This window comes from Seriola lalandi, unplaced genomic scaffold, assembly GCF_002814215.2.
Source record: "Seriola lalandi dorsalis isolate HSWRI2012SDOR001 ecotype SW California unplaced genomic scaffold, Sedor1 jcf7180002054925, whole genome shotgun sequence".
Classification (NCBI taxonomy): domain Eukaryota; kingdom Metazoa; phylum Chordata; class Actinopteri; order Carangiformes; family Carangidae; genus Seriola; species Seriola lalandi.
The window spans coordinates 1,217,065-1,244,968 of NW_019525477.1; the positions used below are offsets into that span (position 1 = coordinate 1,217,065).

At 40.4% G+C, this 27,904-nt stretch overlaps 2 protein-coding genes across 2 annotated transcripts; both read right to left on the reverse strand.

Moving 5' to 3' along the window:
* Nucleotides 1–4,074: 4,074 nt before the first annotated feature.
* Nucleotides 4,075–11,228, reverse strand: calm1a (calmodulin 1a; the record flags this gene model as incomplete). Its single annotated transcript, XM_023431550.2, is given in 7 exon segments — nucleotides 4,075–5,287; nucleotides 5,563–5,698; nucleotides 5,933–6,039; nucleotides 6,154–6,297; nucleotides 6,456–6,486; nucleotides 11,071–11,099; nucleotides 11,102–11,228. Coding segments are annotated over 7 exon segments (603 nt in total), but the record flags the coding sequence as incomplete, so codon positions are not given.
* Nucleotides 11,229–17,256: 6,028 nt separating this feature from the next.
* nrde2 (NRDE-2, necessary for RNA interference, domain containing) lies at nucleotides 17,257–26,246 on the reverse strand. Its single transcript, XM_023431543.2, has 19 exons — nucleotides 26,151–26,246; nucleotides 25,502–25,583; nucleotides 25,025–25,228; nucleotides 24,747–24,887; nucleotides 24,298–24,566; nucleotides 23,869–24,095; nucleotides 22,939–23,163; nucleotides 22,526–22,715; nucleotides 22,090–22,223; nucleotides 21,582–21,702; nucleotides 21,227–21,399; nucleotides 20,877–21,048; nucleotides 20,541–20,761; nucleotides 19,908–20,403; nucleotides 18,910–19,325; nucleotides 18,595–18,734; nucleotides 18,202–18,343; nucleotides 17,690–17,761; nucleotides 17,257–17,576 (listed from the first exon to the last, which is right to left on the reverse strand). Exons 1-19 carry the CDS (start codon nucleotides 26,224–26,226, stop codon nucleotides 17,451–17,453), a joined length of 3,627 nt encoding a protein of 1,208 aa, XP_023287311.1. The 5' UTR covers nucleotides 26,227–26,246; the 3' UTR covers nucleotides 17,257–17,450.
* Between the last annotated feature and the right edge of the window lie 1,658 nt (nucleotides 26,247–27,904).

Here is a 27,904-nt window from a genome sequence, read left to right on the forward strand (position 1 = left end):
TTACTTGTATTGTTTTATTATTTGGCATGCCGAATAATTAAATCCTAAAAAAAAAGTTAATTTCAGGCTTAATATTTTGGTGTGTGTGTGTGTGTGTGTGTGTGTGTGTGTGTGTGTGTGTGTGTGTGTGTGGTATTCCCTCTGGCTGTGACCTCGGGGCCAGCAGTATGTGTTACTTTCTCAGGTGTATATCTGTCAGAGGATAGGTGTGTGCTCCTTTGTGTGTCTTTTATCAGAGGATTACAGTGCTGACAGGCTTCGTCCATACATACACACACACACACACACACACACACAAACACGCACCACCACCACTGAGGTCCCTGCTGGACTCTCAGGTATCACAGTATAACAGTTTGTTCATGAGGTCATTTGTGCTGTGCCTCTTTTCACTTGGTGGAATCCTAAAGATGTTTTAATGTAATCTGGAAATGTGCTTTTACCTTCAGAAAATAAAAATAACAGCACGTTCATATAAAAGAAATACCAGTAAGAATTCATTTGGTGATGTGGAGGTAAAAAGAGGCTAAATTCAGTTTTCAAGTGAGTGTTTATGAAATGTCTAGATTACATATAGGTGCTGTTTTAACAGTATTTACATTGGCATCTGTTACTTTTGAAATACATTCATTTAATAAACCTGATTCAGGGTCAGAGCTATTAAGTCAGATGACTCTACCTACAGAGATGCATAATCAACTTCCACTTTTGAACAACATTTTGCCCCCTGATGACTTATGATCAGATCAATGACGTTCCTCAGTGTAAGAACTACTCTGTTGTGTGAGTAGTGCTGAAAAGACGGACTTCAGAGTAAAAAAGTGCCTTTCTGAGAGAGGAAAAAGTCCCATCTTACAGCAACGTTTAAGATTAGTGATCACATGATTAATCATGCATGAAAAGAGACTCTACATAGGCTCATACATTAAAAAAAAAATCCTTACATGTTGTCAGTGATGTTAAAAGCTTATATGATTTTAATTTCAAGGCTAATTTTAAATATGTTAACCCCTTGCAAATTATACATGAACTACATATATATAACTATATAAACTGACATAAAATGAAGTGGCTGAAGACAGGAAGTAAATTCTGCTGCTGGTACATCATGAGGAGACTTTTAACCCTTAAAAGTTGTTAAAACCATTGATTTACTTGTGTGGGCTTTAGACTAATTTATAAGAGTAATTTAGTTTGGAACTGTCAAGTATTGGAGAAGCTTTTGGAAGGATCAGCTTTTGTAATTTCCAGAGTTTGTCATGGCTTGTTCCTTAAATGAAAAAATGGTTTAGTTTCAACTTCAACTTATTTTTTTTTTTATTCTAAAAATCCCATAATATATATAATAATATCCAAAAATGTAAATGGTAAAATATATTCACAGCTGAAGCAAAATTCTTGTCTTTAAACCCACACAGACATAAACTTCACACAGCGAAGTTATTCTGGCGAACACTTGAGCCACTTATTCCTCTGACTCAATGTACATCCGGTTACTTGGCCCAAGTCCGGCCCACATACAGCATGACTGCCAGGAACATTTTCTGTGTGCGCCAGAATTGGTCCAGATGTTGAAGCAGTAGATGGCTGTCTTTCTTTATGTGGGCCAGACTTGGGCCGAGGAAACAGGTGTCTATTGAGCCTGAGGAAACACAATATGTGGCTCCGGTATTCGCCAGAATAATTTTGCCACGTGTGGCTTTAAAGCCTTTGTGAAAAAGTTATCAATAGAGCCTATTGGCCTTTGTGTGTTGCTGCTGTCATGGTACTTCACAAATCACAGCATAAGATTTTTTCACCTAGGATGGCAGGAGAGCACGTCCTGGTCCTGGTTGTTGGTCAAATACAGTATGTTCTTGCTTCTTCACACATGGCTCTGGTGCACTGTTGTTTTCTTCATTTCTATTTCCCATGGTGCCCATTCAAAATGTGTCAATGGTTTAGTTCAGTAACTGTGGGACCCACACAAATCCCGAGAGCAGGATCTTAACTTGTAATGGAGTCTCTTCTATTGTGACGTTGATGATTTTAAGACTTTTTCCAGAAATTATTTTAGTTTACACTTTTTATGGGCATACATACACAAATCCTTAAACCTATACGTCATCATAAGAAAAGCTTGAGCAGTGTTCATAGAGCTTGTTGAACTAAACCTACCCCACATCCAAATTTAGAGGGTGCCGGCCTGAAGCCTTATTTCTCCTGTATTCTGGAAATATGTCATGACAAGCACAGTAAGATTTTCTATTGTAAAGATGACTGATTACTTATAACTGGGACTGCAAGTGTATGTTGCTTACTTTGATTGTTTTTTTGTTTTTTTTACATTTCCATTCACTGCAATGACTGGGAAATTTAACAACTGTCTGATGAAGTTTGGTGAATGAATGGATATACAGTTTTGGAAGGAAGACAAAGAGAGAAGACATTTTTAAAAATGACTTAATGTACTGCATATCTGTCCGATGTACTGATATGTACAACCTTCACCCTCACACACACAAACCTGCTCCCCACACCATCCTTCAGGTGAAAAACTGAAATATTTATGTGGGTGAATGCTGAAGCCAGGAGTAAGGGATTGTGTGTCTGCATGTCTGGCTGTGTATCAGTGTGTGTTTGTGTGTGAATATACGTAGCATGCGCAATTGCGGGCATCACAGGATACACTAAATGTGTGTGAGATGAATTTGAGGTGAATGTGAGAAAGAGAGAATCTTCTGGACTGGAAATCCCATTAACATTGGAGTGTCAGCTCACTAATGGCAAGCAGAGAGCAGTAAGATATATTAATACACTTCAGACAGACTTTACGTAAGTCCAGCTACTGTGTGTGTGTGTGTGTGTGTGTGTGTGTGTGTGTGTGTGTGTGTGTGTGTGTGTGTGTGTGTTTGTGTTTGTGTGTGTGTGTGTGTGTGTACATGGATAAATCTAACACCTCCTACACTTCTCCATCCCTGTCTTTCCTCTCTCTTCCTCAGTCTTCCCCTTTTCTACCTGTGTGCTGCAATCACAATCAGTAAATCTTATATATTATTTTAAGTACAAATATAAAGTTATACTGCTTATTGACGTAGTTGAGCCTTTAGTGTGTTTGTTAAAACTCCAACTTTCAATGGCTTCAGCTGTTGAAAAAGCCAGAGTATCAGCTTTTGAATCAGAGGACAGAGGGAGGTGTTGTAGGAGGAGAGATTTTTTATGGGTTTTAAGATGCACTGTAAAATCTGTTCTCGTTCTCTTTTCATCCCTCGCTCTCCTCCTCTCCCTCAAGTCCTAGGTTTCTATTATTGTCTTTCAACCTCTTCATCTCTTCCCCCACTTGTCTCCTCTCTCTCCTCTCCTCAAACTCCCACGGTTTTCTGCTCCCTCTTTCACTTCCACCCATCCCATGCCTTGGCTCTGTTGCCTAGCAACACCTCCTCATCTGCAGACACGTTCTCAATGATCTGGAGAAGTCCTACTGACACCCCTCCCACACACACACACACACACACACACACATACTTATTGTGCCCTTACATTAGTGAGAACATTAATGTCTATAATCCTCATAAGTGTTTAGGACGCTGACCTGACTTGTGAACATACACCTTTGAAATAAACAACTTTTACTTGTTGCTCTGCTGGAAGCTCTTTTTGTTAATAGCTGTATCAACAAGGGAAAAATAATTAGGGTAACCATGGTGACATGTTTGAATAGATTGAGAGGATTTGTTCAGCACTACTTTATTCCTGACCCTTAACTCAATTTCCCATCCTTCACTTGATTTCCCTCGCTGTTCAGTTAGTTGCTATGCAAATTATTGAAACTGTCTGATCCTCTGATCACTGCTCATCCAGGAGATCTAGGAATTACAGGAGCTGATCAATTCCCCTCCCAATTCCCCGTTTTTGAGTGGGCTTCAGTGCCTGTGCTTATACTTTCCTCTCAATAAGACATAGCAAATAAAAAGCACAGATGAATCATTTCAATCATATCAAGCACTAATTCCTCCACAGAATCAGCTTTTACTGAGAGAAGAATCTCATTTTTAGGAAATAAACACATAAGAGACAGAAAGACCCGAGACAAGATTTTAGTTCATGGTATTTTATTGGAAAAACAAAATGTAAAGACTAGCATGTACAACTTGGAATGCAGATCAACTGAACTGAACAGTTGGACTGGGCCGGGCCTTGCCGCACCCACACACACACACACTTACACACGCAAACTCACACACAAACACAAGATAGAAATGCCGCAAAGCACCGACCCTGCCCCCCACTAAACTGAAATTAACCCCCTCATAAACTGACACGCATGCAGTGTTTGAGGCAATATACTGTACCTGAGCAAGTTTCAGCAAAGAACACTCACAGATTTTAGTTCACTACCAACTTCATTTTCATTATTTGTAAAAATCACTTCAGCAAAAACTGATACTCATGATATTGTAATTGCCCCAAAAATTGCTCATGTGTATCATCAATTTTAAAGCCCACCCAACCCCTCCAAAAGTCTAGGACACACCCACTACCCAAGGGGCTCAAATCTATGCCCCACCCAGGCTTCACCCTCAAAAAAGGTAAACACACAAAGGATAAAGCGAGTATCCTGACATGCCAGAAACACAGAATCTAAAATGAGTTCTTATTTATTCCATTTTAATATTTTTCTTAAAAATATCTCTGTCATCACTGACTCAGGTAAGTAAACTGCAAAGGTTCCGCTGGTTCACTCACTCCCATTCATCTGTCATCTAATCCCTCCCTCTTCCTCCTCTCAGCGGGTCCCAGGCCAACCTGGGGCCCAACAACAGCCTTCTGCCATTGGGCTCTCAACAGTAACCCTTCTAAAGCTGCATGCATGAAGAACAGAAAAAAGAAAGAAAGAAAAGAAGAAAACAGGAAGTTATAGAAGAAAGGCGATTGGCCAGCCCAAATAATTATCATGACATCAGGCAGATGGAACCAGAAAGCAGAAGAGCAGTGGCCAAATCAGCTGGCTGCAGAAAGGCTGCTTGGCTAACGAGTTGAGATCTGATTGGGCAGCTCAGTGCTGGGGGGCGGGGAATACAAGCCAGTACATGCAGTTTCATTTAGGTTTTTTCTTTTTGTCTTTTACCTTTTTTGAGCTTGTTTATATGGACAGATTTTCAGTTTTCCAACATTCAGTTTAAGTTGTCTATACAGAACAGTATGAATAAATGTAGATTTTTGCAGTAAGAGGTAAGTGAAACATTTGACTGATTCTTTGTCTTTAATGGGAGCCCAGTTCATTTGGCGGTCATCATCTGAACAAATTCTGTGGGAGAAAAAAACAAAACAAAGACCCATCAGGAACAGTGTTTAACATGTGTAACACAATTAAAAACTGATAAGACTAAAATAAACAAACACACCCCCTGCTTTTGTCTATCATCAGTGTTTGTCATCTATAATCATTTACCATACACAGGAATTAATCATAAAATTAGGAATTAATGATACTAATGGTGGAGCACAGGACATGTGTGTGGATTGCTATGTGTTCCTTTATGCAAAAAAACTATTCGTGTGTTCAACATTGATCTCCTGTACCTTCATAGTTGACCTGTCCGTCACCGTCAATGTCGGCTTCTCTGATCATCTCATCTACTTCCTCATCTGTCAGCTTCTCTCCCAGGTTGGTCATCACATGACGCAGTTCTGCTGCACTAATGTAACCGTTGCCATCCTGAACAAGAGACAGACAAGTGGTCAGTTAAACACACATATAAGCATTACAGTCAGTCACACAAATTCTAAAACAGTCGGCCATGTATCTAAAGATCTGGCAAGTTCAGATTAGGGAGTTTTATTCAATGGTGATAAACTGCCAATAAGAAAACCACAGTGTAATTAAGAAACAATTATTTTATCCATTCACTTTCACAAAATGAACAAAATGCACATACACACCCAGGCCTACCTTATCAAAGACTCTGAATGCCTCCCTGATCTCCTCCTCGCTGTCAGTGTCCTTCATTTTCCTTGCCATCATTGTAAGAAACTCAGGGAAGTCAATGGTACCGTTACCTAGGAGAGAGAAGGACAGATAGGCAAGTTACACATAAAACTGATTGACTATTGATATACCAAGTGAAGTTTAACAAATAAATCCTTCCCCATGTCAAAGGGGAACTAGCATACCATCTGCATCCACCTCATTAATCATGTCCTGGAGTTCAGCCTCAGTTGGGTTTTGACCCAGTGACCTCATGACAGTGCCCAGCTCCTTAGTGGTGATGGTGCCATCGCCATCCTTATCAAAAAGGGAGAAGGCCTCCTTGAACTCTGAAAAGGTACAAAGAGGGAGGGGGCAAAAATTTTTTTTTTTTAAATTAATAAAAAAAAATACAGTGGGTGTAAAAATATTAACCAGAGCATGCATGTAAGAAAATCTGTGTTTAATGTTCAAGTTTGTAAAATTGTATTTTGTATTGTCAGCTTACCTGCGATTTGCTCCTCTGTAAGTTGGTCAGCCTAAACAAAACAAAACACAAAGACAATTCCATTAAAACAGGCAGTTGTCAGGTGTAATGAGCATCTCAACCAAGAAGCACTTGAGATGAGATCCTGCTATGATGTACATTTTGAGCTAAACACACAATGAATGTTCATTTTTTAAACTTGCTCAAAGCAAAACAATTACCACTATGAACCACAAACCATTCCTAAAACACCAACAGTAGAAGACATTTTTCGCCATGTTCATGCCATACATGAACACCAATACACCACCAAGTGATACTAAAAGGCTTAGTTAGTCCATTCATTCTTTGTGCATATCTGTGTACAACCTTTATGTCATCAAAGTGGATATCTGTGAGGTCTGCTACAAGCTTCACTGCTTTTGGTTCTGCTTTTTTTGCATCTCTGCATCCACCTCCTCTTCCTCCTCCATCCAACCTTAACCCACTTCCTCCTCTGCGCTGCTTCAGATCTACAGCTCTTCCTCCTGCAGCTCCCTTAGTAACTCCTGTTTTAGTGGTAAGGCCATCCAGCGCCCCTCGCACCATCACCAAGCCTTCAGCAAGGCATTCGGCCCGCTTGCTGTTCTGGATGCCCTGTTTTTTAACCTCGGCTAGCTCTGCCTTGGCTCTTTGCAGGCAGTTCCTCAGGTCCTGCATCTCTCGGACTAGGCTGTCCATGCGGCTGGATGATGTGTCCATCAGCATCTGTAGAAAGGCTCTGTAGTTCCTCTCCTGCTGCTGGATGAGCTCCTTGTAATAGTGTTGTTGTTCATCCAAGAGGTCATAGATGGTGGACAGGCTCACCAGCTCATCCTCTGCTGGGTACAGAGCCACTTTCTTAGGCAGCATGATGAGAGAAGGATGGTAAGAAAGGTAGGAATGATGTCTTAGCATGGGAGGATTAATTGGATGAAAAAAGTGATGGCCAGACATCTATCAGTTGGTGTTGATTGGTAAAACAGATTGAAGGAGACACAGATCAACAACCGTAGATTTTTCCATCTCTCTGAATGGTTACATTACTGTATGGATGAGGAAAAAACTTCATTTGAGTAAACAGGTCCTGGACAGGTAGATAGTTGGACGAACACTTGAATGGTGATCAGATGACTGGATAATTGCAGGACTTTTCTTTCATTCCTTCCACAGTGATGAATGGCTGGATAGATGACAGACGTTTTCACAATCCTTCTGGTGTGGCAAAGGTCAGCAGATCCGCACTAACCTAGCGACATCTCACTCTTCAGTGTAGCTGGATGACGAGCTGATGGAATAGTGCTTCTGTTGATGTTCGCCTGGTTACAAATCCATCCATCTGTCTATCTCCCAATAAATCTGTCTGCGTACCTGTCCATCTTTCTTTCTGTCCTTGTGTCTTGCAGCACTGTGAGTGTACTTGGCCAGACGCTGCCCTTCTCTGGCTCCATCTGACTCCAGCTGGGTGAAACTCTGGAGAACACCACTCCCTGTGCCTCCATGTCAGAGTGTGTGTGTGTGTGTGTGTGTGTGTGTGTGTGTGTGTGTGTGTGTGTGTGTGTGTGTGTGAGCCTAGCTGTGACAGTCAGAGGTTTAGCTGTCTGTCCATCCCTCCAATAGATGTAGAGGAAGATGGATGCACTGATGAAGTGTCCACCTCCTGCAGAAGTGCAACAAATGACAACTGCCTTCAACAGATTGACAGAGAAAGAACGTGTGTGTGTTTGTGTTTGTGTGTGTGTGCGTGTGGCCAGGAGGCCAAGCCAGAGGAGGTCATCCAAATCTGTCAGGAAAATTGATTTGAGGTGTGTGAGAGTAACAGTGTCCAGACCGGGGGGAGGTCACAGGGGTTTTGTGTGTGTCTATATGCATGTGTTAATCTGTGGCCTGTCATCTCACTGCTAAAGTTGCAGCTCCTAGGGAGGATCAGTTGGCTGGACATCTGACCTCCTAGATGGCATCACTGGTCATCTCTTTGGCAGGGCCCCTATCGACACAGTTACAACAGTTTCTGCAAGCGACTATTTTTCCCCAGGATTTTGAAATAAAATATTTCAACTACAAGGTACTAACAATATCAAGCAATAGTTATAATGAAGCTTTCAGAATTTGGTTAATGATAATGACAATGATAATGATGTATTTATATGTGCTCTAAGGATGGTTAACAAGCTGCTAACCCTCTAATATGCAGGCCAAATTCCTCTCAAGGCACTGCAATGCCTGGCAATACAGACCACATACCTGCTGCAAGTGTTGCATGTAAGCCCTATGATTTATCTTAACAGCAACCATGGACAGTATTAAGAAATTTAAGGGGAAAATGGAACTCAAGTTTTATTAAAATTTACCTATTCCAACACTTCCACTAAATAAATGAAGATTAATCACTGATTAAATTAAATGGTCTTTTTTTTTTTTAATAAGATTTTTTTTTTTTTTTAAATAACTCTTTAGAAATCACTATTTGAAAAAATGGGTGGTAATGCAGAGCTATTTGCAGATGTGTGAAAAATTTATGCATGTCCATTGAGTTCACACTGTGATCAAAGCTGACTGTGAGCACACAACAATGCCCATTTTGTCTCCCGTATATTGTCACTTCAAGAAGGCTGATGATAAACACATCTGATTCACACTCCAACAGCAGTAAGCTGACTCACATGACAAGTCCTTCTGCTTTAAACAAATCCCACAAATGTAAAGGAACTGTGAGAACTGCAAAAGTGATGCAACAGACTTCTTTGTACTTCCTGTATCATACTTAGCCAACCCTGTCGCTATAGCAAACACAAAACAACCATGTACCTAGGGTAACTAATCCAACAAGTAGTTGCAAAAATTAAAACCACAGAAGCCTACAAATGGCTCAGTTTTTTCAGCTAATATAGCTGACTTTATCTGAGGTAAGCCAAAATTATAATCTACAATAAATCTTTGCAAAGTAATGCCTGTCATGTTACAAATACTTGCATAAGAAAATTAAAATTGGATTTGCACGCTACTGAGACCAACAACCATAAAACTGAGTCATTTCAGTCCACTGGTTTTTGACCCAAGCCTTCAGGAAACAGGGACCTGCTGGCTTTTAGATTATAACACATTACTGCATGTAGTGAACAGCTGGGACAGTGTTGTGTGGCACTCCAGGCCACAGAAAATATCAACTATAAACATGAATGAAAATAACATGTTGCTGCCTGATTTGTTAAAAAAAAAAAAGAAAAAGGTATTTGCATAGCTGATTAAGTTTACTGAAGTAGAGGGCTATGTCTGCATGATAAGTGAGCGAGGAGTCTATGATATGTTCAGCGGATCGCATCTGTCAAACAAGGTTTGTGTCCATTTAAAACTTAGATGTAGCCTGAAGAAAAGGTCCACTATACCATATAATCACATTTTTACACGACAAATCACTGCAAGTATGTAAATGTATGCAACTGCCTTCACAAAGTCTAAACTACAGATCATAACCGGAGTATGATGATACCATGACTATTCCAGGGACAATATAAGAAGCGGACATTGTGCATTTATAGACAAACAAACCAGATTTCCCATTTTTGCAGACAGTTCTCCACCCGGAATGGTAGGAAAACACCTGCTGTATAACTTTTTGAGATTGTAGGAATAAAACACAATTGTCTTCTTGCTTGCAATGTTCAGATGTTCTTCAGTTATTCATCAATCAGTACTCAGTGATATGACCTGAAACAAGTGAACTGTCATCTGCATGTTCAAATATCAGGTTTAACAGTATCTAACATATATCTTTACATTCCGTGTGACCACATACAGGTGTTACACCATATACTGTGACCTAATTGAAACCGTCAGTGGTAACACTGCAGTTTTCACAGTGATTATATATTACACGTCTTTGATAGCTTGTATAGATAATTATGAAGCTATGAAAAAATGTCACCCTACATAAATACTATCAAATGAACGACATTATTTTATAACGTTGGTAGCAGAAACTAGTGTACATCTGCCTGTTCCCCACAACACCTCACCCATCTTTTCATGTCTGGACGTCTAATGTGAATCACTCTGGTCACAAATTTCGGTGTAACACCAGCTTCAAAAATTCGATGTTAAAATTCAACACTGACAACAGGGCTTTCAGCGTTATTCCAGAAACCGACTAACATACTCACTGGCTACAATACTCTTGAAGAAGAAATGTATAGCTGGCTGATGTTACAGACGCCAGATACCGGAAAATCACTATTTGGAGGAGTAACATTAGCTGTGATGCTAACACTAGCAACCAACCGAAGCGCCATAACTACTATCAATATGTGGACACCTGCAACAAGCAGTACACGAAAGGCCAAAATCAACTTCCATTATAATTTCAACAACTGTAACGTGATTAGCTTTCGCTCGCAGCAATGAGCCGCTAGGTCTTGCCGCCAGTGTTAACAGCTAGTTAGCTAGCTAACTGAAAGGTGCAAACGAGTCCATTCTACTCACGCCCTCTGCAATGAAGGCTTCAGTTTATTAAACAAAACGACTATCCGAGAGAGACTTAAGAACCACTGCCTAGCATTCAGTCAACTCCACACAATGTCAAGTCGCACATATCACAAACTAAGGTTGATTCAATACTCACCATGTCTGTTAGAGTTAGAAACGTCGGTCTGCTATCGCTACAGGAGAGAGGAAATGGACGGTTGCCACTGAACAAGGCTGTCTGGAGGCGGGTAGGCAAGACGAAGCACCGCTGCAAGTCTCAGTGTATTCCTCCGCACAGTAGAGACATTTGCTCAGTCAGTGAGGCGTCCTAGCGCTTTCTCCGTCCCTACACACGTGCATACGCGAATGCACACCCATGGACATGTTTTACACAGGGAAGTTACTTTGAACTTAGGTTTTCTAAGTTAAAAAGGTAGTCACTATTTAGATAGAGGGGCAAAGTACAGGTATAATTCATTGTTTTGATGTAAAAGGGTTGACATGCCGCAATACATCCTCTGTTGCGTGTTAGTGCTCATACTGCATGGATGACGAAATTTTGAGGCCATTCCGGAAGTTGGCTTCACCCTGGTTCCCTCGGCCAAAAGCCAACGGGATTTTTACATTGGTTTTTGGATTTGAGCCGAAAATACAAAGTCAGGCCTGTATTTTATGTCGTAGAATAAAACATTACAATGTCTTGAGTTTATGTTAACCACAGACCTTATTTCAGACCATAACAAAAACCAATTAAAAAAACCAATAGGCTTTGGGCAAGGGAACAGGGAGTGCTAAACTGTTAGCCTATTCCATATTTTAGGACTAATTTCTGCAGCACTCTATTAAGATGAGAGCGACAACAATACATAGACTGTGTTCGTTTGTGATTTAATTAGATACATTTTTATTAGGAATTTGTCCAAAAATAAGTGCTCATGAAACAAGATTTTTATATGAAGTCCTGCCACAGGACATGTCCAAAAAATAACTAATACTGCAGGATTTGCCTGAGTTGATATTGTACTTCAATGTTGCACATTCCCCAACAAATTTGCATGCATGCATTAAACCTGTGGCCCAAGGGCAGTTGCCCACTATGCCCTATTGGTAATCCAGCCTTGATGTTGTGTAATCAGAGTCCTAGAAAAGTCACCTGGTGTGTAACATCAGTATCACCAAATAAAATGAAATGAAGCCTACCTCTCTGTGATTAGACATATCCAGCAATAAGTCTGAACTACTGTCAACTAAATGAAACTGTGGGCTAAATTTAGGATCTGTTTAAAATCACTAATCAAAATAACCCTGCTAATTATTATTGCTTTAGATTTAGGAAATAATAATGCTTATCTAGCTTTAAATGAGGGACAAAGAAAGATGAAACCATAGTGGAGAAACTTAAACCTCCACTCCACTGATTTTATATTAATCTTAAAGTCAATTTCACACATTGGAACTTCATGCATCAGTCAAGCAGTTGGTCTATTAGGCTGCAAACCCATATGGCCTATGCAGGTACTACAGCAGAACATTTTCACATGGCAGTAGTGCCAGTGTCACTACAAGCCTGTTAATATTGGAGACTAGCTAAAACAGTCCATTTTGTGAACTAGCAATCAATAACTCCATCAAACAGCAGAATAAGGTAAAATTTCCCTGCATTCTCCTTAACTAAAACAGAAAGATAGGATGTGTTTTTGCTGTGTCAGAATCCACACAAATACATGTTATTTCACACCATTACATTATATTTTATTCATGAAATTAATACATTTCTGTGGTTATATTCTAGGACAATCAAAATAGTATCATATGATCATGTGTATCTATGTCCCAGAGCCGGAAACCACAGACAGATAAAATTTTGATTGAGTTATTAGTCAGATTTTTGTGTTTGGGAGACTTTCTCATAAATATTGATTGAAGTGTCTTGAATAACATATAGCATATGATTTCCTATGTACACTGAGTGCTGTTGCTTGTCAAACAGACTCTAATATACCCTCCAATATCTATCTACTCTAAGACTCTTATTGTATTATCTTCTGTGTGGCCACATGTCCCATCCACTGGCACCAATCATAAAGTCTGCTGATGTCTCTTGGCCAATTGGCTGCCATTACATCTTGCATCGAAATCATATTCAGACAGTGTTTGTGTAATCTGAACCTGTTTAACTGCAACAGGCATCTAATATTACCTGTATGCAGTGACATAATATAGGCCTAAAATTGAATATGACAGCAGTATCATTACTACAAATACAACTACAAATTAATTGTATTTCAAAAACATTATCATCTTGTCTCTAGCCATAAGATTCAACACTGTGATAGGCTATACACTGTATGTTTCATAAATACAGACTAGTGAAATGTAATGGAGGATGAACATCTTTGTGGAAAAAGACATTCATAACTTTTATTAAAATCTAATTACATAAGTCATTGTTAAAATGTCGACAAAAGTGATTTTGAAGGGGTTACCGGGCACAGAACGCACAACTTTGAGGCAGGGCAACACTGAGAGTGGCGGACTATTTTGTGTTACACGGAGTTTTATGCAAGCGGAAGGATACGTTCTAAACATTGCGTCTGACGGCACTGTTGCGGGTTTGTTTTTGAGAGGCGGATTCTGATTGGTCAGAGCAGACCCGCAATATTCTGCACACTGTACAGAGGCCGCCGATTGGTCAGGGCGGATCTGCAATGCGTCAAACCACAGCGCGGCAACGGCGGCAGGAGGGAGCGACTCACCGATGTCACTTGCTCAGGACCCAATGAAGTGCAGTGTGTGGTATGAAGTTGTCCGATGATGGTGCTCTCAAGAAAAGCTATAAACTGGTGTAACGCAGGCCAAGCGAGCAGCCCCTACCGACCGGCACACTTCGAGCAGGCACTAGTCAGTAGAACAAGCCTTTCAATCTGCAGCCATTCAAAACCATAAAAACAGTAGAAACTTGTAACGCCTTCAATATTTTCCTTCAATATCTTTACTTTGCTTTGTGGTAACCCTATATTTGGTTTTGTCCTTTTGAAATACTTAAATTTTTTATTTTTGTTTCATCATCCGTCTTTATATGTTGCATTTATTCCCTTTTATTGTACTTATGTTCTTTGTATCTACATTTTTACTATTATCATATTCCAGAAGTTTTTCATTTTTTAATTGTTTTAAATAGATGAAATTGATAATGTTTTAAATTATAAAGCATTTTGAAAATAAGCTCTGCAGCCAATCTAAGACAATATACAATTAATAAACAAGACAATACAATTGTAATTACTTTGGTAATGGTTCGTGGTTATACATGATTTCTCAGTAATGAAGCAACCTCAAAAAAATGACTAACTATAAAGTTAAAATGTATAAACTAAATTAAATGATATTTCATTTTTTAAACAATGTGCTTGTGGTATTGACTTAAATAAAATGTGTAGGTTCCTTCTTGAGAGTCAGATGTGAACACATGTTTGTAGAGATGTCATTTGCCCTCCATCTTTAATCAGTGGTCTGCATGTTAGAATGATTTTCTGCAGTCTGAGGCCCCAAGAGGAAGGAATGGAGTGGAAAACAAAGGGTGTTAATCCCAGGAAAGTCATGGGAACGCACATGGAATCAAAGCTGATTTCAAAGTCAAAAATAATTCTTTAACATGAATCAAAACAGTTGTCTGACTGGAGAGGCTTTAGCATTTTTTAAAGGTCAGAGGCCATTTACAAGTGACTTAGTTAAGTCTTAAATGAGTCATGTCACTGGGAGAAAACTATTCCCTGAAATGACACTTGTTCTGACTGATGAGCACTCAGTATTTATTGCTACATCGTTACAGCAGTACTCAGTAGCTTACTCATGGGTTGGACCACACCCATCTTCAAACTCTTCATTTTGATCTCAACATGTGCACATAAATGTTTATGGAAATGTGACAGTGGGGTAAAACTAGGAAATAGGGCACCACTGTTCTTGCACATAAGAGCTTATGCCTAAAATATCAACATATGATTTAGGAAAATAATTGTGCATCACCACAAAGTGTGTGACTTCATCTTGCCTTATACTCTGCATAGACACACACACACACACACACATATATATATATATATATACACAGGTCCCTGAATACAGTGTGTCAATGTGATCCTTAAGTTGCACTTGAGAGTGAATTATGAAATATTGAATCTTTTGAGTACCACCTGCCATTAGAAGCAGTGTCACACATATTGAACTGTGTGTGTGTGTATGTATGTGTGTGTGTGTTTAAACAGGCTCATCCTACACCCTCAACAGCTTTGCAGCCTATAGAGCCCAGCTGCTTCATGGTTTTCTTTAGCTGCAAGAAAAAAAGAAAGTGAATCTGATAATAATATTGAGTTCAGTTCTGTGAGGGTGATGAGGTTTGCGGTGAAATAAGTTAAACACAAGTTTAACGATGATCTTATCACAGTGCCAGACAGGAGACAATTACAGCTGCATCCTGTGACATTTTGCACACTCCAACAACCCTTTTACACCGGTCAAAACACCAGCTAACACTCGCTAACATCTCACTTTTGTCTGCAACGGTAAAGGGCACAATCAGCATTCACTCCCAGGTCAAGTGACTCTGCAGCAGTCATGGGTATATTTATTTGCTCCAGCTCCGATCAGCAGTGATATAAACACCTGCGTAGGGGGTTAGGGAGCTTTACCTCACAGGGCGTCTCCTCTGCTCCAGCTCTCAGGTGCTGCCATGGCTCAAAACAGTCAGGGCCTTGTCTCACCTAATCCCACTGAAACCATTTTCTGTTGCTACTGTCATGCCTGTCCCATTCCCTTCTCCTGCCTAACTGCTAGTCCTAAGGAGTTATATAAATTCTTGTTACAAGTAACTACAACGAGGAATATGATTTTGTCAGGACAGTTTCTCCATCATTTCCCAAAGTAACGTTTCTCCCAATAACACATCTGAACATGCAACAGGGGAATGTGTCACAGTTGTTATGTCAGAGTCCCCGACAGACTTAACAGACATAAAAAGATGCACTCATACAGAAGCGGAGACAATAGAACGGCAGCAACATGAAGTTACTGCCCTAACTAAACCTTTGTGCCCATGCACAGTGCAAACTGCTGAATCACCAGTGGCACACTGTCAGGATCGTGAGAGCATTTAATTTCTTCACCTAAATAGGATGTTTTGATCAACGATTCGATGGTGACCCAGCTCTTCTTCTAAAATCCCGAGCTCTGGGAAATTAGCGAGATTAGAAGAGTCATTTCTGGAGCCTCACACAAAGACAAAGATAGATCAGACAGAAAGAGCCGAGCATGGTTCAGAAACTCTGCCACAATAAGACTATAAGAAATTTACGCCATCTTATTGAACCAAATGGTTTACACCACAGGTGGTGATTAAAATAAAACCTAATCAGTGGATTGATTCAATCATGCTCCATGTATAGTAAAGGATAATACACTTGCTGAAAATGTATTCCTCATTAAATACACTAACACTATTTGAACCTACATTACAACTTCTGTTTAACCTGCTGGTACATTATCATAGCAATTATAACCAGATTGATATTATTTAGACTGTAGGAGAAATCAATATCAGAAAATATCGAAATATCGAAAGGAATTGACCTCCATTCCCTCACATTTATGAAAGCTCAGTAAAGTAGAATTTTAAGTCCTTTAAGTTGTGAATTTAATGCCAAAGCTGTTCTGTTCTATTTGCCCATACCCCATACAGAGGGAGAACATCTTATAGCCCCCAGAATCATAAAAGAATATAGAGCTACTGATGTATACAGTTTGTTCTGTGATGTGAGTAATAGAATATAAAGAAGGCAGGTAAAAACTTCCAGGTAATTCACAGGTGTGTTTTCAGATCAGGCCCGAGCCAAAGAGGGAGTGTATGGATAGAAATCTAGAAACCACGGCTATACAGGCCAAACAACTGAGGTAGAAGTCCCCATGTTTAAAAAGTAATTCTTCAAAAGAACGGGATTAAAAAATATACTTCAACTCTGACAGATTTTAGTAGAAAAATTACAATTTTATAAACGTTAATAAGTTCATTTTCTACTCAGCATATCTGGGTAAAGTTATCTTTCAGCTATATGCATGACTACACATCTTTTCACCTCATCTTCATCAACGCAAGGAGATGATCATCACTCTGTGGTTTTTCTGTTTTTTTTTTATGCTTCTCATTTATCTCTGTATTATTTACAGTTTTTTTTTAAATCAGAATGAGAATATTGAGAATGTTGAGCTCTTTGCAATCACATAATAGAAACATGTCACAAAGTTTTATAATAAACTCAAGTAACAAATTTACAGCACACACAACAAACAAATGAGAATCATATTTATTGACAATGTCAGGTACTAAAACACAGGTCTATTTGCTGTTAAAATAAATCATTTTCAGATATTATGTACAAACGATGGCTCTTTGTGCATCTTTAGGTAAGATTACTGCAACTTCACTGTTCAATACAGCAACTGTGTGTGTGTGTGTGTGTGTGTGTGTGTGTGTGTGTGTGTTCAGTCTTCCAGTAGTATATCCAGCTCTTCTAGAGGCAGTCTGAGACGGAGTTCTTTCTCTGTCATCAAATCTACAAACTCCTGCAGATGCTCAGGGAACAGCTGGACTGCATCCATGTACAAACCCTGACCACACACGTGCCATACACACACAAACAAAGAGAAAGAGAGAGATAATTCATTTTTTATACTTACAGTTTAAAAATCAAGTAGACAGAGGTTAGAAACTGGTGACTCACCTTCACCCAGGGAATATTCTGTAAAGCCTTGTAGAAGATCCCTGTGGCTTTATCCACCTTCCCTTCTGACACCTACAAATACACACACATTACATACACACAACACAGGCATAAGCCTTTACTGATGGTCAATATTTGTGCATCCAAATGTGCAACTTACACAAAGTAAGTCTGTATAGGCTGGCCTTACTGTGTGTGTTAGTTCTCACACTTCTACCTCCAAGTCAATATTTGGAAAATGAGAAAAAAATATATGTGGGACTCTGAGGTGAGAGATTAAAAAGCTAAATGACACACAGAACAAAATGGGATCTTAAAGGAACAGCAGGAGTTTTGTTTTCTTTGAAAATATTCTAAATAAATACATTAATATTAATAATTTCTTTTGTTTTATTTAGGAGGATAACTGACAGAGTGATCAGGCCTCAGCTCATTTTTGACTGGTATCAATATCAATGACTTGAAGTCAGTGGAGCGTCGTAAGTGTGTGTGTGTGCTGTTTGCCATCTCACCAGGAAGTGCATGTACATCCTCCAAAGTAAAGGACAACGAGCACCCTTCTCTGTTGCTATGGCGCGTTCAAACAGCCCACGGATACGGTTGCTGAGGCCATTCTCTGGTAGGATGGGCAAGGCAGCGTCATGGCAACAAGACCTATAGAGACAATTTTTTTTTTTAATTGATGCAAATGTGTTTTATAATCAGTAATATGTCATGTCAATTTTGAGAGAGAATATTTATCAAAGTTTTCTTGGATTATCACACACAAAAAGAAAGAAGAGATAAAACTATGTTTATAGCATCTTGATTGCGTTTCTTTTTACGCTGGTACAGTGTTTATTCTCGTGTAACATGAGAGCAGGAAAACACTACCCACAACTACCCATCATCCTTTCTCTTCTTACCTCTGAGCAGCGTCCACCAGCTGCTTCCTTTGTTGTTCAGCAACAATGGCAAAGAGGCGTGGCACCATACTGCTGTTGTCCCTGGTTACAGAGTGAAAAAAGCGACGCGCCCGTCCGGCACTATGGTAACGGTTCTCCACCTGAAAACAGATCGCATGAGGGTCATGGTGTCCAAATAAACAAGATTTTATAGAGAATAAGCTGAAAGAACTGAAAGCACAGCTAGAGAAGGAGCTCATTCTGAATGACTGAGTGGTTTGATGATTAAAATAAATGTATTTAGTTTTGGCATCTTGTGAGCAGACCACAGCTTACCTGTACATATATGCTCCAGAGAGGGGCGCTGCTGGGCCAGGTTGAAAGAGCAGAGGTCAACATTTGTCTCAGTGTGGCCAGTGGAAACACACTGATACTGTTGTGGTACCTCAGCAGGGCTGCCTGCTGCACTGCTAATATCTGACACTCAGAGGCCAGTTTACTGACATAGAGCCTGCTGGTTTGGCTGCAGTCAGCTGCAGAGTTTTTAGCCTCAGCGCTCACAAGGTTAGCTTCCTCATTACTGTTGAATTGCTTGTCAAGTGTTAGCGTGCGATGCAGCTCCTCCATCCTTTCTCTGGCCTGGCTGTAGACGGCGTTGGTTGCTTGGACTCCCACTGTGAGGTACTGGAACAGAGCGTAGCAGCCCACCAGACCACTCAGCCTCAGTTTCTCACCCAGTAAGTCTTCTTGACCTAGTGGTGGAGGAATGAGATTAGAAATTAATCAAATCAATAACTGATTATGTGGGTCCTACGTTTAAAGGGGGAGGACTTTTGATACGTTTGTTTCTTAAATTTGCATTATCTTAATGATGCCTTGTGTTTTTCCATCCATCTGATCCAATGGTATGCAATGTAAAAGAGGCCAATCAGTTAGACAATTCTTTTTCTAATTTTCTATTCAAATAATTCTCCCAATATTGTATCATTTGAGTCTAAATGACTTATTGTTGAAGGCGTTGCTCCATGACCACTTACAAATAAAGTATAGGACACATTACTACTGACCATTTTCTACAGTCTGTTATAGTTCACAAAAAATAAAGGCAACTAAATACCATACCACATGTTATGGTTAACATGGCCTACAGAGCTGATTGGAAAACATTGGTTGCATGGGAGGAGCTAAATAAGTATGGATTTCAAACAGTGGCAGGGTATGTTTGAAAAAACACTGAATTACAGGATTTGTTGTAAATGGGCTAAAACATGCAAAGCGGCACTACTGAACAGAAACACAGACACAGAAACACAGATGTTGTTGAGAACATGAACCTTTTCTGTTGGTCTGAGGGTTGCTGAGGACTTGGTCCAGTGCTGACAAGCTGGTTGTCAGAGCCTGTTCATAAGACCTCCTGGCCTTCAGGATAGATACTGGAGAGAGGGCCTGGGATGATGAGGAAGAGGATGAGGAGGTTCCTTCTGCTAGCCTGGTTAGCACCAACACAGCTGGGGACGCAGTTACATCAGTAAGTCCCCCTCCTCGCACGGCAACTCCGTCCTCCACCTCTAGCTGGGACCACAGCTGACACAGCTCACAGAGGGTGGGGCTACTCAACCCCTTGGTTCCCCCTATCGCTGCGGCTGTGGAGAAGACTTTGCGAGCTTCGTCAAGGTTGCCCAGCATCCACTCCAGATGGGCGTACTCCCGCCACATCACCAATGAGGAGCGGTTATCGGGTTCTTTGAGCAGTCGCTTGGCAACCCGCTTGCTGCTCTTGCCTTGAAAACGGAGGCGCTTTTTGTTGCCGCTGCGCAGGCAGTGCAAGACCTGACACATACATAAATACAAATACAAATAAGTAAATTAATGTCACTGTCAGACACTTTTCTGACCTCAAAACAAGTTGACCTGAATTCTTTTCTCAAGTTTTATTATAAGTTAGAATCAGATAAACTGATTCTCACCTTGAGTTTCTCGTACTGCATCCAGCTGAGCGACAGAACGGCTCGGTGGGGGGGGGGAAGGACAGGTTGGACCATATTGAACACATTGGTGACAAACCTCTCACCCTGCTTTCCAAGCCCCACCCATTTCCTGGTTCCCTGAAGAGTGGTCATGTGACCTACAGAGTTAACCCCGCGGTCAGGTAGATCGTGGGAGTTCAGAGGACGCTGGAGCTCATTACCTAGGATGTGACATGGAACCACATTGATCACTGCCTTCATCTCAATAATATGCTTCTAACTATTTAAAAAGAACAAACAGTTAGTTTGTATTACTCTTTCTGAGTGTGTTTTTACCCTGAGTGAGCAAAGACAGGTTCTCCAGCAGCAGGCCAGGCTGACAGGGGGCAGGAGAGAGCACAGAGTCCACAGGCAGCCCCAGGAATGACAAGAAATGGAGAAGAAGACAGAGCTGGAGCTCTGGTGAGGACAGGCAAATCAGGGATGGGCCGATGTCATCAAACAACACCTAGAATTGGAGAGCGAGAGAAAGAGAGCAGAGGAGAGGTGGCAACTTCAATTTAACACACAGTAAAGCCAATTCCAAAACTCCACCCATCCCTGTCTGTCTGTCTGTCTGTCTGTCTGTCTGTCTGTCTGTCTGTCTGTCTGTCTGTCGGTCTGTCTTTCGGTCCAGCAGTATGTACCTGTCTGTCTGGGTCCTCACAGTCCTCTTCTGATTGGCCCTTAGCTTTGTCAGGTCTCCAGGGCAACCAGTGAGCTGCTTCACGTGATGCCTCCACATCCAGCCACACTGTTCGTCGGGGCTGGCTCCGATCCTTCACCTCCTCCTCATCCTCTTCCTCCTCCTCTTCGTCATCTGTAGACACACACAGACACACAGACACACAGACACACAGACACACAGACACACAGACACACAGACACACAGACACACACACAACAAAACATGACGCTGAGTTTCAAACCTTATTATTATGCAGTAAGGACCCCTGTGTGTGTGTGTGTGTGTGTGTGTGTGTGTGTGTGTGTGTGTGTTACCTGCACTGGGCTGTAGCCATCCCCCACGTTCTTGTTGGAGCATCCAGGCTTTCCAGCCTCTGGCCCCCAACTCCCCAACCCTCGCCTCCCCACTGTCCCAGAACGGCTCAAAGAACTCAACCTGCGCACGTATACACACACACACACACACACACACACACACACACACACATACACACACACACACACACACACACACACACGCAAAGACATAGGTAAATGTCCTTTTGTATTTTTACTGTGCCTATAAAAAGTATTTACTCTTTATTTGGAATTTGTTGATACTGATTAAGAGAAAAAAGACAAATCCAAGCCACACACATTTCTACCAACTGCTCTACATAAAATAATCCTCACAAGAACGCAAAGCAAAGGAAAATCTTACAAAATGAGGACACTTTGCTGGTTCTCACTTCATTAAAGGGAGAGTTAGTTTTTTTTTTTTAGATGAGAATATCTCTCATATCTGTCTGTTTAAAGTTTTCTTCAAACAAACACACAAACAAACCTGCTGCTTGGTGGACAGTTCTCGTACACTGTCAGGTTTGTAGAAAGTAAAGTCGATCATGGCCTGAAACAGAGAAACCGCCTTCTCTGAGTGACCCGACTGACGCAGGAAATGACACTGTTGGGTGAAGATATCTGGACAGAAGGATACAAACAGGCAAAATGACAGTGACATTATAACAACATTAAATAAGCATTGAGCATACAAAGAAAATGCTTAGTTTTCTCCTCAAACAAATGAGAATATGATGTATCAAAAGTTCAAATGTCCAGTGTGTACGTGTGTATATGAGGGCAGAGGTTTTTCTAGCTATGGCAGAAGGACGTGATGAAACTGGGCCGACTGGTAAACTCTACTCAGGGAGACTCAGTGTGGGACTGTTATTCACTAATCAGTCCTCAGTGGAAAAGTAAAGGCTGAACAAAATCTCTGTTACCCAACATATCCTCCTCAGTCCCTGGCAGGGCTGGATGAGAGACCATGCTGCCGTCCCGCACAGAGCTCAGTGTGCTTAGACACTTCCCGTAGGCAGAGTTGACCTTTGACACAGTGAAGTTGCTGAAGTAGCTCTGGGTGAAGAGCAGATACTCCCTCCATAGGGGGGCACTGTTTGGGTGGAGGAACACCTGAGGTACAACAGATAAAACATGAGTTAGCTTTGTTCAAATGACTATAAGATTTAGTCTACAGACACACTCCAACATAGGCACTCGTCATTTTTACACTCTGGTTTGGATCAAAGAAAACAAACCAGAGCTGCTCTTGCACCTTGAGTGTGCAGCACTGAACATAGTTTACATACAGTAGCACTGGGTGAATATGATGATGAAACAACAACTGCAGACTGACCAGTTTCTTCCATTCTTTGGCCAGAACTGAGGGCTCCCACAGCTCCTGGCAGATCCTGAGCCTCTCCAGCTGCAGAGTGATGCAGCTGGGGTTGGTTTCAACAGCGCGCTCTGCGATGCTCAGCTTTTTCTCCAGGACCGCTCGGTAGGAAGACTTGCGACGCTCAGTTGAATCGTTGTCCTGTTGCTCCTCCTCACCTCCAAACTCTGCTGAACTCACCTCATCCTAGAGAGGGATAGAGGAGATGAGAAAGATGAGACAGAATGCTGAATATCCTGAGAAGTGACTTTGTTTTTGAAAATTAATGAACAGAGTTCAGATAAATCATTAGTTTCCTGATTATTACAGGCTGAATGACAATGAATTATATATTATATATTTATTGCTGTTTGAGAACATTTTTTGAAAATGATAGAGACCAGCTCATTTAGGAAATGACTGAGTGTTTTTTTTTTTTTAAATGACTTTATACTGTATGTACATTTAGGGTTAGGGTTAGGCCTCAGTGGAAAAATGTATGTACATTTAGTTATTGGTCTGAGGGCTGGGTGTCACAAGTGTAGCAACTTTGAAACTTGCACTAACACATTTGCAGTTTTGATCTTTACGTGGAGTTTGTGATGATTAGAAAAATATAGAATAAGCCTTTCCCTTAATATCCTTATATGCAAATTCTGAAAGTTAGACTTAAGATCTGTCTTTAAACAATGAACCCTGAGGTAGTTGGCAAAGTAAACGCTGAGGTGAATAGGGAAAGAAAAGGCATATTATAATGTATGTACAAATGACAAACATGTACTGACACATATACATCCATACGAACACAAATATGCTGCTCCAGTGCATCGTGTCAGTTCATAGCTGATTGTAAGGCAAGTAAAACTGAATTAAGAAGTCGTGTTTGTAATAACAAAAGTAGAGTCTTCCTACCTGGTATCGTATGAATTTTATCCATAGCTGTGTGTCTGCTGGCTGTTCTCTCAGCTGCCTGTTAAACTCCTCAGTCCTCCTGGTCATAAGCAGAGCACTCTGCCCTGTCTGTACGTCCTGTTTCTGCTGCTCTGTCTGGTCCTGCTGTCCCTTCCCCTGCAGCCAGAGGGCCGTGGAGGAGTCATACACACCGAGTGGATTTACCGATGAGGTCTGCACTCTGTCACCTGGATTGACACAGTGAAGGTTTGAAGTTAGATGTAAGGGGTAAAATGAAAAGATGAAGGTATGTTGCAGAGATGTCTGACACAGAAAAAATGTGCTCAATTGCTGATATTATCTTAATGTGAAATTGCAGTCCGTACAGTTGAAGACAAATTCCACCCTTTACAGGCCAATCAAAGCCATTGTTGTGGCTAAATCTCTTACCTGTCTGTCCTCCTTTGTTCTCGCCCTCATCATCACCCAGAGGGAGGAAGGAGGAGGAGCTGGTGACATCACTACACTCAGGATTTGTTGGTAATGTAGGAACAGCGGACTTGGACCTCAGCAACTGGCGACTAACTCTAGAGAAATATCTGTCTTCTGCTCTCTTCTTGTCCCCGCCTTTCTGTTTCTTCTTTGACTCGGACTCCTGCCAGCTGACTCCCTGTCTGCGAGGATCCAGACCCAACGACGAGCTGCCTTTCCTCCTGTACCTGGAACACACACACAGCTTCACAACTGTAGTTCTAGTTCATGTAGAATTTTATGGTTTTTCTTCTTAAGGCCCAAAGATCCAGAGAGCCCTTCTGAACAGTAAGTGATGTTAGTAATAAACTGTAGAGGCAGGTAATAAGCATGAGCAGGGATGGTCACTAAGACAGTGTGTGTGTTACCTTGCTACATCTCCTCTGTACAAGGACTTATATGTCCAGTTGGCTGGGTCTGGTTTGCGGTCCACACAGAACGGATGCTCTGTGGGCGACTGGAGGTCATCCAACCAGGAGAAACGACTTGCTACTGGAACAGCCTGTGACCTGGCAGACAGGCAGAGTGGATACACACACACAATCCCACACACACCAACAATAAAAACAGAGTAGACACCAGCGAATGCTATTGTGTACAAAATTAAGAGTGCAAGCTTCTGTGATGTAAATGTGTGTGTCGATACCTATTTGCCTCTTCTTCCTTTTTGAGATCACTGGGGTAGATGGTATCAGAGTCAGACCCACTGCTATCTGAACACCTCCCACTCTTCTTCTTGTGTTTTCTCTTCTTTTTCCTCTTCTTTTCACTCTTCTTCTTCTTCTTTTTTTGGGGCGCATTGTCCTCTTTTTCCTTCTCCTCCTCCGCAGAGCTCACCTCTCTGTCTACACTTGAGGATCATAAGGTTATTTCAATGTTAAAGGGAGTGAGGACACATTTAAACTTCACAGCTGCCTCAAGCAAAAATTAATTTTACTAATTTCCAACATATTACCTTGAGTACTTTTTACTAGAAAAGTGTTAAGAGTAATGAACTTTTTTCAGCTAATTTCTTAATTTAGTATTCAGAGGGAAGTAAAACATGTAAATAAGAAGAATTACAAACAAAAAAACAAAGGCATATTGACAATCAACAAAAAGAAAAAAAAAAACTTTTTTTTACCTTGAGTCCTTCTCTAAAAACCGTCTGTGAAGGGAGAGGGCATCCCCGGTCTGAAAACTCTTATTTTTCAGCCACTCTAACTCTAAGGGGAGAGAGTGGACAACAAAAGAGTGTTACACAGTAATCAGGAAGACTGAGGGATCATGATGGTGATTATCAACCACTGAATGTGTTGATGTGCAGTGTAGTATCCTGGTAATGCAGGGGATACACTTATCTTCTCTTACAACAGAGAGAAACTGAATTTCCTACAGTGGTAACTACATCAACCAAACTGAGTTGACTGCATCAGAGGATCAGACACCTGGACAATATTAGAGTCATGTTATTATGGAGCTGAAGAGTATGATTTCTCTATATTCCATGTAAAGCCCCCCAATATGATCATAACCAGGATACGACAGATGTGACACTAGCATCATATCTGAGAGGAACGAATAGTCAGACGTTTCACGTAGCGGTGTGTAAATATATTGATCAGAAAATCAGTTAACGCTAAAGTTTGTCATTCAGCTTCAACCGTAGGCAGACGCTGGGGTAGCTAATATAAGCTAGCTCGTGGCTCAGCAGGTGTATCCTCTTTGTGTAAAGACAACACAGTAAAAAAGTTATCGATATTAAAATGTGTACTACACGAAGACGCTTTCACCTTTGGACGAATCTTCATCTTTATTAATCGCTGTTTCTGCAAACGCTGGAAACAGAGCCATGGTGGTATATCGCATATAAACAGTCGCAGGGTTGTGACGTCATTAGACAGCCGGCTTACTGACCAATTAAGTGAGATTTACACACAAAAAAAGATCTTGATAGGGTAATTTTTCATTCACAAATGCCAGTGTTAACTTAAAGACTTTATATATCAGTTAAACTATACGTAAAAAAAAACGTATTTATTATTATAACACATAACTAAAATTATAATTTTTCTAGAAAAACATGTGTATCTTTGTTTTTTTTTCTCTCTCTTTTTGAAATTCCTATTTATACGTTATGTCCATTTTGTTTATAACTAACAAAGTTTTCAAGTTTTTTGGGAGAAAAATTGAGAACTCTTTTTGATCTCTCTGTTATGAATTGTGCTCTAAAATTAAAATGGCTGAATTCCTTTATTCTGCATAGGTTGGTTTTGCATCCCCAATACAATTTTTCAAAAAAAGCACAACAAATCTTTCATTATGTTATTATGATTTATACAAACCTCCTGTGAAACTCTTAAACTCTCACCAGCAAATTGTCCCTTACTCTCCGACATACCAGAGAGTACACCCACGCGATACAACAGGTAAGAAGCCTACACACTCACTAACCAAAAATTATTGTTGGTTATGAGTCAAATGGTCTGTGACAAATTAATTAATGAATGAATTTGGAAACCTATCATAATCAGCTAAGAAGAAAATGCTTTGCAATAATATAAAGACGAAGAGACAATAAAAAAAATTATATTTGTCTCATCAAACTCCCTGAGAAGCCAAAAAAAGTGAGTTTTAAAATCTTGAATGACATCTATCCATCTAATGAATCCTTGCATAAAAGATTCAGTTGGAATAAAAACTACGAATTTTCTTCCAGTATGAATTAGTTTAGGATCTCTGGGTATCTTTTCAGTGCTGACTTCAATCAAAAAGTTTAATATTGTGTCCAATGAATGTAGGCTAATGTCAGTTAAAACCTGGAACAAGGAGAAACACTGTTGTTAAATTGTGTTAAATAATTTGATTTGGTAACCATCTCATTCATAGACTGTAATGTAATTGTAATGATAGAACACATGAACCCACTGAAGAATGAACTAAAATTACTGGTAAAATCTCTTGACTGAATAAAGAAACACACTAGTGCATCAGGTGAGTATTTTTATAACGCTCTCCACCGCCCTCTTGTGGCCAAGGAAGCTACAACAATTATTTATCCCATTTCCTTCGTAGAGACTAGAGGATTAATTGGATTACTTACTTGTGACTAAATAAACATGAAATCCCACTAATTTGTGTATATATAATCGAGATTTACTGTTATAACAACACGGTGGGAAAAGTGAAGTTATAAGCTTGTGCCTCTGGCTAAGTTATAAGAGGTGTAAGGAACAAGTGTTTTGTATTATGTTCGGGATTCCGGTGCCAGCATAACAACCTATCACTTCAATGTTGGGTTAAGATTTAGAATTTTTATTATCGTTTCCATTGTTACCTTTCTTGTGCAGAGCAGCAGAGTGGCTTATAGAACAGGGATCAAGGCTAAAATTAAAATCACTGTAACATTTCCTGTTTGGATTTCCACTGTAACTTAAATGTTGCACACACACAAAAGAGAAAAGAGGGTTAAGGGTGTCTCTGCAGAAACATTGTTGTGTGTTGAATTCTATTTTTTGTTACCTAGACAACGGAGCTCCCAGAGTAC